Source organism: Oryctolagus cuniculus, chromosome 17 (assembly GCF_051225735.1).
Source record: "Oryctolagus cuniculus isolate XC-2025 breed Fujian yellow rabbit chromosome 17, ASM5122573v1, whole genome shotgun sequence".
NCBI classification, from domain to species: Eukaryota; Metazoa; Chordata; class Mammalia; order Lagomorpha; family Leporidae; genus Oryctolagus; species Oryctolagus cuniculus.
Window position 1 is genome coordinate 44,968,533 of NC_142883.1, and position 13,127 is coordinate 44,981,659.

The 13,127-nt window shown below is 43.4% G+C and overlaps 1 protein-coding gene and 1 pseudogene across 6 annotated transcripts in view; both read left to right on the forward strand.

The window, feature by feature from the left end:
- TAOK1 (TAO kinase 1) overlaps positions 1 to 13,127 on the forward strand; it is a 174,660-nt gene that overhangs the window by 148,809 nt on the left and 12,724 nt on the right. For all 5 annotated transcript variants that reach the window (XM_051824586.3, XM_002718911.6, XM_070061154.2 and 2 more), the window contains 2 exons: positions 843 to 1,055; positions 2,405 to 2,587. In XM_051824586.3, coding sequence (XP_051680546.1) covers positions 843 to 1,055; positions 2,405 to 2,587 — 396 coding nt within the window. The remainder of the gene's footprint in view (positions 1 to 842; positions 1,056 to 2,404; positions 2,588 to 13,127) is intronic.
- Positions 1,081 to 1,800, forward strand: LOC127484360 (small ribosomal subunit protein uS8 pseudogene; annotated as a pseudogene). The gene has a single exon (XR_016223894.1). The product of XR_016223894.1 is annotated as a small ribosomal subunit protein uS8 pseudogene (transcript).

Genomic DNA, 13,127 nt, shown 5'->3' on the forward strand with positions numbered 1-13,127 from the left:
GGATTAGAAGCAGAGCATCTGGGGCTTCAAACTGGTGCTTGGATATGGGATGCTGATATCACAGATGGTGGCTTAACCCACTGTACCACAATGCCAGCTCCCAAATATGCTTTATTTTCAGCCTCAGTAATCCAATAAAATGTTGTTTTGCCAATAAAATGCTTTTATATCTACTTAATTCCTCAGAAGAAGTTTGATTTTCTGTAATGAATGCAAGCAGTAATAAAAGCTCATTTTAAGGATTGGTGCTGTGGCATAGTGCACTAGGCCTCTGCCTGCAGCACTGGCATCCCACATAGGCACCAATTTGTGTCCCGGCTGCTCCTCTTCCTATCCAACTCTCTGCTATGGCCTAGGAAAATAGTAGAAGATGGCCTAAGTGCTTGGGCCCCTGCACCCACATTGGGGAACCAAAGGGCTCCTGGCTCCTGGCTTTGGATTGGCCTAGCTCCAGCCATTGCAGCCATTTGGGGAGTGAATCAGTGATGGATGACCTCTCTCTCTGCCTCCACCCCCCATAACACTACCTCTCAAATAAATAAATAAAATATTTCTTAAAAAGCTAATTTTAGTATTTATTGAAGACACTACATTTACTAGTGAAATAACATGTATTGCTTAAAGTCTGGGGATAAATGGCTATTTTTTAATATTTTAATGTTTTAGAGTTTTTATTGTAAAAAATGCATAGAATCCAGTGTTTTGACCCAGTAGTCAAGTATGAAAGGACCTGCAACCTTATACTCTAGCTTTTTTATTTTGCCTTTCCCTTTTTATTAGCAGATAAGCATGAGGTATACCAAATGTTGTATGTTAAAACTTAAACCTTTTTTCCCCCTCAGTCGAAAGAACTCCAAATAAAGAAGCAGTTTCAGGATACCTGTAAAATCCAAACCAGACAGTACAAAGCACTAAGAAATCACCTGCTGGAGACTACACCAAAGAGTGAGCACAAAGCTGTTCTAAAACGGCTCAAGGAGGAGCAGACCCGGAAGTTAGCCATCTTGGCTGAGCAGTATGACCACAGCATTAATGAAATGCTCTCTACACAGGCTGTAAGTTTGCTTTGTTTAAGCAAAAACAAATTTAGTGCCCTTTTACTTCAACTACCTGAATGAAATCTCAGCAGTTAAAGTTCTAGTTGTAAATGATAGCTCTCTTGTAGCTTGTGAAATGGTGGTGGTAGTTTGTATTCTTTCTGTTCTCAACATTGCTTGGAAATGTCATGCTGCATACAGAGTTCTTGGTGATATACTTAGATATGAGATTCTTTATAGGTTCCCTGCTGACACAGATCTTAACAGCTTATTAAAATTAGAGCAGTTCTTTCCGCCATTTTTCCATGCCACCAAAATGGACATGAACATCTTGGCTAATGCTCTCAGGAGCATCAATAATGCAAAAAAAAAAAGGGGGGGGGGTTGCTAAATGCCAGGTACTTATTAGGCTATCTTCCAGAGTCATCTTCAGGTTTCTAACCATGGTGATGAAACATGGTTACATTGGCAAATTTGAAATCATTGGTGATCACAGAGCCGGGGAAATTGTTGTGAACCTCACAAGCAGGTTAAACAAGTGTGGAGTGATCAGCCCCCGATTTGACATGCAGTTGAAAGATCTAGAAAAAGGCAGAACAATGTGGTTCCGTCTCACCAGTTTGGTTTCATTGTACTGACCTCAGCTGGCATCATGGACCACAAAGACACAAGACAAAAACACATAGGAGGGAAAATCCTGGTATTCTTTTTTCTAGGGATGTAATGCAAGCTTAAAATAAAAGCTCAATGGACCAAAAAAAAATCAACAGATTTAGTAAATTGTGATCAAAAATTAGTACTACATTGGAAATTCAAGTGGTTGTATTTGAACACAAATATGAAACTTTTTGTATATGGGAGTTGTGTAATCTTTTCCTTAAAGGGCTAAGTAATAAATATTTTAGGCATTACATACCAGTAGACAAAATTGAGGATAATGTTTGTGTAAGTATTTCAAAATCATTCTTAGCTAGTGGGTTGTTTAAAAACAACAACAATAAGAAAAACAAAACAAACAAGTGGATGACCATATTTGGCCCATAGGCTACAGTTTCTGGATTCTGTTCTATAGTTATTTCTAGAAGGGAAGAAGAGATTTAGAGTTTTGTATTACCTATAAAACCAGATTCTAGGTTTTCCTTAGGAAAAATGTGGTTATTCAAACATCCTCCAAATAGCTTATGATAGCTTTATCATCATAATGCCATCATTGGATATTGTGCCTCTTTTTTTTAATCCAGAGATGTTTACTCTTAGAAAAGAGAACAATTGGGTGACCTGAGTAGTCTTTTCCAACACTTCTCCCTCTTTCTATGGGTCATGAATAGGTAGCTCATGGTAGAATGTAACTTTTATTTCTCCCTCAGCTACGTTTGGATGAAGCACAGGAAGCAGAGTGCCAGGTTTTGAAGATGCAGCTGCAGCAGGAACTGGAGCTGTTAAATGCATATCAGAGCAAAATCAAGATGCAAGCTGAGGCACAACACGATCGAGAACTTCGGGAGCTTGAACAAAGGGTCTCGCTCCGCAGGGCACTCTTAGAACAAAAGGTATATGTAAGAGAAAGAAGATAATTGTTCTGGTCAAATATTATTATCAAAATAATTTATAATTTTTATATTGACAGGTTACATTAGATTTCTTTAATTGCAGTTAAGTAGGGTTTTGTGGTGTTTTTTGTGTTTTTTTTTCCCTTTAAAATTTTTGACTCAGTATGAACCTACAATTAATGAGTTCTACAAATGAAGGCAATATAATTGAGATGTGGGGTTATGTAAAGAGGGTCAGTTGAATTGTGAGAGTAGCAACTCTGGCTCCATGTTCCTCACTTCTTTTGTCTACCTAGCTCTACCTAAGGAGGTTGGAGAAAGACTTGACTAGTGAAAAGAAAGAACTACAGTAGTTGCCTGGGAGAGGCAGGGACAAAGGATCAGGAAGATGTACTTTACTCATACATCCTTGGCCTGGAACTTTACAGATTACTGAGGGACAGAAGGTAAAACCAGTTCCACACAGTTGAAAAGTCAGGATGAAACATTGCTTCTGGAAACATTTTTACTTTGTCAGATATGTTAAAGAATAGAACTGGAGTCCCCAAATACATTTCCATCCTTTAGAGTGCTGAGGTGAGAAAGACAGAAACAGAGAATGTATCTATGTGGGACACGTGTGAGTTGGGGAAAAGAGGAAGAATGAGATTTTGAGAGGAAATACAGCTGGTATAGTCCTAGGTACATTGGGCATTACTAATACATGCTTAATGATCTTCCTTAAGTTATTGTTTCTAGGCCATAGGCCTATAGATTTTCCTATATTTCCTATAAATTTTGTAACAAAACTAGAAGGTGTTATCAGATTTGAAAATATATATTTAAAAAATTCATGTAAATAGGATATTGTAATTTCTCTGGCATAGATGTCTTTATTAATGGCCTCCTTAAGAGAGATACTTACCTGACTCTAAAAAAAATTATCTTGGGGCCGGCACCGTGGCTAACTTGGTTAATACTCCACCTGTGGTGCCGGCATCCCATGTGGGCGCCAGGTTCTAGTCGCGGTTGCTGCTCTTCCGGTCCAACTCTCTGCTGTGGCCCGGGAGGGCAGTGGAGGATGGCCCGGGTGCTTGGGCTCCCACACCTGCATGGGAGACCAGGAAGGGGCATCTGGCTCCTGGCTTCCGATCGGCGCAGCACCGGCCTTGGCAGCCGTTTGGGGAATGAGCCAACTGGGGAAAGACCTTTCTGTCTCTCTCTCTCTCACTGTCTATAACTCTACCTGTCTAATAAAAAATAATAATAAAAAATTATCTCAAGTATTTTTCTCATTTAAGATGGGAAGGATAGAAACACATATATTTTGAAAAATCTTATTTTGTCTGATTACAACTTTTGTATTTAAAATCCAATCTGGGCTGGTGCCGCAGCTCAATAGGCTAATCCTCCGCCTGCAGCACTGGAACCCTGGGTTCTAGTCCTGGTCGGGGCACTGGATTCTGTCCCGGTTGCCCCTCTTCCAGTCCAGCTCTCTGCTGTGGCTTGGAAGTGCAGTGGAGGATGTCCCAAGTGCTTGGGCCCTGCACCTGCATGGGAGACCAAGAGAAGCACCTGACTCCTGGCTTTGAATTGGCACAGTGCGCCGGCCGCAGCGGTCATTGTGGGAGTGAACCAACTGAAAAGGAGACCTTTCTGTCTCTCTCTCTCACTGTCCACTCTGCCTGTCAAAAATAAATAAATAAATTTTAAAAAATCCAATCTGAAGTTCTATTTCTTATGCTTCACAATTATCACTAAAAGGAAAACTCCCAGTATTATTTCAGGAATAGTATTTTTGGTATGATTGGGGGCCAGTGTTGTGGCACAGCAGGTCAAGCAACTACTGACGTTCCATTATGAGCACTGATTCGAGCCCTGGCTGCTCCACTTCTGATCCAGCTCCCTGATAATGCACCTGGGAAAGTAGCAGAGGATGGCCCAAATATTTGGGCCCTTGACTGCAGCCTGGCCCAGCTATGGATGTTGCAGCCATTTGGAGAGTGAACAAACAAATGGAATATCTCTCTCCATATATAACTCTGCTTTTTGAATAAATAAATTAAATATATATACATATGTAAAATTAAAGGATGGTTGTTATTTTAGTTCTACCTAATGATTCAGAGTTAAACAATGCTTAGCATATTTTGTCTTAATGTTTGAAAAAAAGCCTACATGTTACATAAAGCCAGGTAAAGTGCAGAAATAAAACCAGTTTCCAGGGCCAGCACTGTGGCATAGTGTGTAAAGCCACCACCTGTGGCACTGCCATCACATATGGGTGCCAGTTCAAGTCCTAGCTGTTCCTCTTCTGATCCAGCTCTCTGCTATGGCCTGGGAAAGTAGTAGAGGATGGCCCAAGTCCTTGGGCCCCTCTACCCATGTGGAAGACCGGAATAAGCTCCTGGTTCCTGGCTTCAGATCACCCCAGCTCCGGCCATTGCAGCCATTTGGAGAGTGACCAATGGATGGAAGACTCTCTCTCTCTCTGACTCTGCCTCTCTGTGTCTGTAGCTCTACCTCTCAAATAAAATAAATAAATATAAATCTTTAGAGAAAAAAAAAGTACCCACTAATGAAGTTGAAGTGGTAGTCATCTTGGAAAGCAAGTAGAAAAGAGATATATTGAGCCTTGAAAGTGTTAATTTTTTTAAAGATTTATTTATTTGAAAGAGTTACACAGAGAGAGGAGAGGTAGAGAGAGAGAGAGAGATCTTCCATCCGTTGGTTCACTCCCCAGTTGGCCGTAACAGCCGGAGCTGTGCTGATCCGAAGCCAGGAGCCAGGAGCTTCTTCCAGGTCTCCCACCTAGGTGCAGGGGCCCAAAGACTTGGGCCATCTTCCCAGGCCATAGCAGAGAGCTAGATTGGAAGTGGAGCAGCTGGGTCTTAAACCAGCACCCATATGGGCTGCTGGTGCTTTAGGCCAGGGCGTTAACCCGCTGAGCCACAGCGCTGGCCCCAAAAGTGTTAATTTTTTTTAAATGATACATTTATTTATTTGAAAGGCAGAGTTACAGAGAGACAGAGAGAGAGGTTTTCCATTTGCTGGCTCATTCCCCCAAGTGGCTGCAACAACCAGAGCTAGGCTGATCCGAATCCAGGAGCTTCTTCCAGGTCTCCCACGTGGGTGCAGGGGTCCAAGGACTTGGACCATCTTCTGCTGCTTTCCCAGGCCAGAGAGCTGGATCAGAAGTGCAGCATCCAGGTCTCGAATCAGCACCCACATGGGATCCTGGCATTATAGGCGGCAGCCTTACCCACTATGCCACAGCACCAGCCCTGAAAGTATTATTTAAAACTTTGAGAACTTATTCTAAGGAAAAGAAATCCAAAATATAGGGAAAATTATTTGCATAAATATTAATTAGGACATATTTTATAATACTTTAAATAACTACCTAAAATAGAGGTATAATTAATTAAATAAGGCCTTGACACTAAAATCTGATTCAGCCACTTAAATTATGGGTGTAAAAATGATTTTCATATGAAAAAATATTTTTAAGATATGTTGTATAAAATATAAGAAATCATAATTAAAAATTGGTGCTGGCTTTATATAATAGTGGATTAAGCCACAGCCTGCAATGAGAGCATCCCATATAGGCACCATTTTGAGTCTTGGCTGCTCCACTTCTGATCTACCTCCCTGCTAATGTGCCTGGGAAAGTAACAAGATGGCCCACATGCTTGGGCCCTTGCACCCTGTGGGAAATCCTGATGAAGCTCTTGGCTTTGGCCTGGCCCAGCCCTAGCTGTTGTAGCCATTTGTGGAGTGAACCAACAGATGGAAGATTTCTGTCTCTATTTCTCCTTCTCTCTGTCTAACTCTGCCTTTCAGATAAATAAACCTTTTTAAAAAAAATCATGCTGGCCGGCGCCGTGGCTCAATAGGCTAATCCTCCACCTTGCGGCGCCGGCACACCGGGTTCTAGTCCCGGTCGGGGCGCTGGATTCTGTCCCGGTTGCCCCTCTTCCAGGCCAGCTCTCTGCTGTGGCCCGGGAGTGCAGTGGAGGATGGCCCAAGTCCTTGGGCCCTGCACCCCATGGGAGACCAGGAAAAGCACCTGGCTCCTGGCTCCTGCCATCGGATCAGCGCGGTGCATCGGCCGCAGCGCGCCGGCCGCGGCGGCCATTGGAGGGTGAACCAACGGCAAAGGAAGACCTTTCTCTCTCTGTCTCTCTCACTGTCCACTCTGCCTGTCAAAAAAAAAAAAAAAAAAAATCATGCTTAGAATGAATGAAGTAATGTTAATATTGTTTATATTAGTATGATAGTTGATTCCTTTTCCTGTTTTTCTGGTTATAAAATGTGCTTTATATTAATTTGATAATAGAAATATACTTCAGATTATTTGATACTTAAAAGAATAAGTGGCGGGACCAGCATTGTGGCATAGTGGATAAAACCGCCACCTGTGTTGCCAGCATCCCATATGGATGCCAGTTCGAGACCTAGCTTTTCTGATCCAGTTCCCTGCTAACATGCCTGGGAAAGCAGCAGAAGATAGCCCAAGTACTTTGGCCTGTACCCACATGGGAGACCTGGAAGAAATGGGTTAAGCCACCTCCTATGACTCCAGCTCCCTGCTGATGGATCTAGGAAGGCAGCAGAGGTTGTGCCTAGGTGGTTGGGCCACTGCATAATTATGGGAAAATTATGCATGAATTTTTAAAAAATTCATATTGAAATAAATTTATCTTTTAATTCCATTTTCTATGGATGTTCTGAAGTATTTTCATGCTTTAGAAATACTATTTTTCATAAAATTAATATAGAATTTAACTTTTATAATCATATTATCTAGCTGGAAACAGTGTAATGAAAATTGAGAAAAAGTGAAACAAAATTTCACGTATATGTGAGGCTTACTTTGTTGCTGTCTCAACCTAAAGGGACAATTTTTGCTTGCTTGGGTGCTTAAATCAATCTTCAAACAGAATTACTCATGTAAAATCAGCAAACTTTTCCTCCAGTGTCACTCATTTATTTTCAGATGGAGATTTCTCATCTGTATAACCAGTAGGCAGAAAGTGCAGAAAACATACCTATTGTGATTTTTTTTTCTTTTTTCTTATTTTTATTTATTTATTTGACAGGTAGAGTTATAGACAGTGAGAGAGACAGAGAGAAAGGTCTTCCTTCCGTTGGTTCACTCCCCAAATGGCCACTACGGCCAGCATTGCACCAATCCTAAGCCAGGAACCAGGTGCTTCCTCCTGGTCTCCCATGCAGGTACAGGGGCCCAAGCACCTGGGCCATCCTCCACTGCCCTCCCGTCCACAGCAGAGAGCTGGACTGGAAGAGGAGCAACTGGGACTAGAACCGGCGCCCATATGGGATGCCGGCACTGCAGGCGGAGGATTAACCAAGTGAGCCACGATGCTGGCCCCCTATTGTGATTTTTCAAAATGTAATAGAGACAAGGTTATAGTGATGGCGATTAGTCCCAGACTGCCTTATAGCCATGTACCTCACTTGAGATACAAACATTAGCCCTAAAAACCAAGTAACATCTCAAAGCACCATAATATATCACCCTATTGTTCTTTTATTTTATTTTTTTACTTAAAAAGCATATATATACATATATGTGTGTGTGTATGTGTGTATGTGTGTGTGTGTGTGTGTGTATGAGAGAGAGAAGGAGAGAGGGAGATATCCTTCATCTGCAGGTTCACTTCCCAGACACCAGCAACAGCCAGAGTTGGGTCAGGCCAACGCCAGGAGCCTGGAGCTCCATAAGGGTCTCCCATGTGGGTGGCAGTGGCCCAAGCACCTGAGCAATCCTTTGCTGCCTTTCAAGATGTGCATTCACCAGAAGCTGGATTGGAAGTGGAGGCAGGTCTCAATCCCAGGCACTTGGATATGATATGTGATGCAAGCATACCAAACAGCAGTTTACTTCCCTGCATCACAATATCTACCCCTTATTGTTTAAAAAATTATTTTTTTGAATGGCAAAGTTACCCAATTGAGGCAGATAGCTTTGATTGGCTGATTGACTGCCCAAATGACCACAATGGCCAGGGCTGGCCCAGGCTGCAGCTAGGAGCCTAGAACTCTGTTTGGGTCTCCCACATGGGTGGCAGGGGCCCAAGTATCTAGGCCATCTTCTTTTGCTTTCCCAGGTACATTAGCAGGGATGTGAATCAGAAGCAGAGCAGGTAGGACTTGAACCAGTGCTCATTTGGGATGCCGGCCCCAAGTTTTTGATATATAAGATATTTAAAAGAAAAAATTTTAAGTTCTTAAATTTTTTTTTTTTTTTTTTTGACAGGCAGAGTGGACAGTGAGAGAGAGAGACAGAGAGAAAGGTCTTCCTTTGCCGTTGGTTCACCCTCCAATGGCCGCCGCGGCCGGCGCGCTGCGGCCGCTGCGCTGCGGCCGGTGCACCGCGCTGATCCGATGGCAGGAGCCAGGAGCCAGGTGCTTTTCCTGGTCTCCCATGGGGTGCAGGGCCCAAGGACTTGGGCCATCCTCCACTGCACTCCCTGGCCACAGCAGAGAGCTGGCCTGGAAGAGGGGCAACCGGGACAGAATCCGGCGCCCCAACCGGGACTAGAACCCGGTGTGCCGGCGCCGCTAGGTGGAGGATTAGCCTAGTGAGCCGCGGCGCCGGCCCTAAGTTCTTAAATTTTTAAGTTTAATTGGTATCACTTGGGTATTTTATAGAAAGATGTTAAGATAATGAGAATTATTTTGCAAATACACAGTGTTTTCAGTTGGCAGTCAGAGAAGCAGAAACAGGAATTAAAATTTGTCCTTGAGGCTGGCATTATTGAACTGCATTTTTGCAGTGACCACTAATTATTGTCTTTGGCCCTAAAATGCCTTAAAATCTTAGAATTTAATGCTCTTTTACAGTTTTTTAAAACTTGCTGTTTAATATTTTAAAAACCTTTTATAAAGATTTATTTATGTATTTATTTGAAAGGCAGAGATACAGAGAGAAGGAGAAACAAATAAAGAAGTTTTCCATCTGCTGGCTTACCGCGTTCACTCCCGAATTGGCTGCAATGGCTGGGGGTAGACCAGGCAAAAGCCAGGAGCTAGGAGCTTCATACAGGTCTCCCACATGGGTACAGGGTTCCAAGCACTTGGGCCATCTTCTGCTGCTTTCCAAGGCACATTAGCAGGGAGCTGGATTGGAGATGGAGGAGCTAGGATTTGAACCAGCACCCATATGGGCTACCGACATTGCAGGCGGAAGTTTAACCTTCTGCATCACAGTGCCGGCTTAAATAACTTTGGTTTTTTTTTTGTTGTTGTTTTTTTGTTTGTTTGTTTGTTTGTTTTTGACAGGCAGAGTAGACAGAGAGAGAGAGAGAGAGAAAGAAAGGTCTTCCTTTGCCGTTGGTTCACCCTCCAATGGCCACCGTGGCCGGTGCGCTGCAGCCGGTGCACCGCGCTGATCCGAAGACAGGAGCCAGGTGGTTCTCCTGGTCTCCCATGTGGGTGCAGGGCCCAAGTACTTGGGCCATCCTCCACTGCACTCCCTGGCCACAGCAGAGAGCTGGCCTGGAAGAGGGGCAACTGGGACAGAATCCTGTGCCCCGACTGGGACTAGAACCCAGTGTGCCGGCGCCACTAGGCGGAGGATTAGCCTATTGAGCTGCGGCGCCAGCAATAACTTTATCTCTACCATAAAAAATTTTGAACATAGACAGTACAAAATATATTACAAGGAAATCCCGAGTATTTATCACCCAGCTTCAACAGTTATCAAGATATTTTGCTATTTTTTTCCCCTCATCTGCTCTCCCACCTCCACACACATACTTTTTCAAAGGATAGCATCTAGAGTTTTATAAGAAAATCCAAGTATAGCTAGCATTTTACTCCTAAATTTGGATAGGACTTTTTGCCTTTAACATAACCATCATTCCATTGTGATGCCTAATATAATTAGTAATAATTTCTTAGTTCATGTCCCAATTTCTCCTGTTATTGCAGAAAAATGTTTTATAGTTGATTTGTTTGGGGGCCACCATTGTGATACAGTGGGTTAAGCTGCCACCTGCGATCCGATGTCTTATATGAATTCTGGTTCCTGTCCTGGCTGCTCCACTTTTGATCCAGCTCCCTGATAAATATACCTGGGAAAGCAGTGGAAGGTGGCCTAAGTGCTTGGGCCTCTGCCACCCGTAAGGGAGACAAAGATGGACTTCCTGGTTCCTGACTTTTTTGCCTGGCCCAGCCCTGGTTGTTGAGCCCATTTGGGGAGTGAATCAGCAGATGGAAGATCTCTTGTCTGTTCCTCTTTCTCTCTGTAACTCAGCCTTTTAAATAAATAAATCTTTTTTTTTTAATGGTTTATTTGGATTGAGGCTCAAACAAGCTCTGCACATTGCTTTTAGTCTGTAAAAGTTCCCCCTTCCCTTTTTCAAGAAGATTATGGGGGCCGGCATTGTTGCACAGAGGGTTAAACCACTGCCTGCTTCACCAGCATCCCATGTGAGTACCTGTTCAAGTCCTGGCTGCTCTGCTCACAATTCAGCTCTCTGATAGCATGCCTGGGATAGTAGAAGATGTCCAAGTACTTGGGCCCCTGCCACCTATGTAGGAGATGGAGTTCTAAACTCTGGGCTTTGGTCTGGCCCAGCCCCAGCCACTGCAACAATTTGGGAAGTGAACCAGTGGATGGAAGATCTCTTTCTGTCTCTGTCTTTCCCTCTCCCTCTCTGTAACTCTGCCTTTCAATATAAATCAATCTTAAGCAAAAAAAGAATAAAAAGGAAATTATAGATTAGATCATTTGTTCTTAGAAATTTAGAATGTGATTTGACTGCATACTCATGGTGTCATTTAATGTTTTTTGACTCCTCTATTTAAAATATCCATGTGTATGAGGCTTCTTCACAAAAGTCATAGAGAGAGGTTGGCTCATTTCACCTCTCTGTTGGAGGCTGCATTTTCTGTCTTTATGGGCTGTTTAGTTATTTTCAGGTTCCTTTGGAGTAACTAGAGAGTCCAGCACTCCTTTACCTGAGAGCCAAACACCTAAGAGGTGTAACAAGACTGCTGTGGACCCACCAGGAAAGTGTAACCCAACCTGGTCTGCAGAATCTTTTTGGCTTTCTGTGGGAGAAAATTCTGAGGATTCAGAAATGTTAACAAAGGATGTTAGTAAGTTGATGCTCAACCCTTCTGTCAAATTCCCTTCACCTGCAACCAGAAGATCCACTTCAACAGTCTGACAGAGCTAGTCAAGATGATATTCCAGAGGCCCAAAAGGAGGAGTGGTATAGGGACGTTGTTATCTGAGCAGAGAGAGCGACTGGCCAAGCTGAGATACCTCTTAATGTACAGATATTCACAGTTTAAAAAAGAACGCAGAGAGGCTGTTCCTAATTGAGTTCATAGTGAATGAAGAAGTGAGCCGTTCAGATGTTGCTGCAGTTACTGCCTATCTCATGGATGGGATCCATCAGAGAATGCTAGGATAGCAATGGATTATGACAAAAAGTCGTTTTAAGCATAATCTCTATTGTACTGTTTTTGCTAGTAATTTTACACAGTAGAACACTATTCTATGCTAAGATAGACTTGTATAGCAATAATTTTTGATAGCCTATAAGTTGTAATTGTCTTTTTCTTCCTACCTTGGTACCAGTGATTTATATGGGATCTGTAGTTTGAATGTATTTGAATGACTTCCAATGTCATTTAGTTTTTTTGTCTTTCTGGTTTGACCCAGAGAAGCACCAATAAGTTTCAAGTATTCCCATGTGGTTTAGAAGACTAAAGGTAGTGGCATGAAACCCAGCACCAAGAATTGTGCAGAATTCTTGTGGGAAAGGAATGTAAAGAAAATATTGGGGCCGGCACCCCGGCTCAATAGGCTAATCCTCTGCCTAGTGGCGCTGGCACACCGGATTCTGTCCCAGTTGCCCCTCTTCCAGGCCAGCTCTCTGCTGTGGCCCAGGAGTGCAGTGGAGGATGGCCCAAGTGCTTGGGCCCTGCACCCGCATGGGAGACCAGGATAAGCACCTGGCTCCTGCCTTCGGATCAGCGCGGTGCGCCGGCCGCAACGCACCGGCCACGGAGGCCATTGGAGGGTGAACCAACGGCAAAGGAAGACCTTTCTCTCTGTCTCTCTCACTGTCCACTCTGTCTGCATTTAAAAAAAAAAAAAATTGGATGTTTTGTCTAGAACATAATAATTAGGACAGATAATTAGATGTTCTGATTTTCAGATGTTTGAATTGCAATAAAAGGAAGTTTTTAAAAAAAAGATTTTGTTTTTATTTTACTTGAAAGAGTTACTCAGAGAAGGAGAAGCAGAGAGAGAGAGGTCTTCCATCCGCTGCTTCACTCCCCAGATGGCTGCAACAGCCAGAGCTGCGCGGATCTGAAGCCAGGAGCCAAGAGCCAAGAGCTTCTTCCAGGTCTCCCATGTGGGTACAGGGCCCAAGGACTTGGGCCATCCTCCACTGCTTTTCCAGGCCATAGCAGAGAGCTGGATCGGAAGTGGAGCAGCCAGGATGCTGGGATGTATGGGATGCTGGCACTGCAGGCGGCAGCTTTACCCACTATGCCACCATGCCAGCCC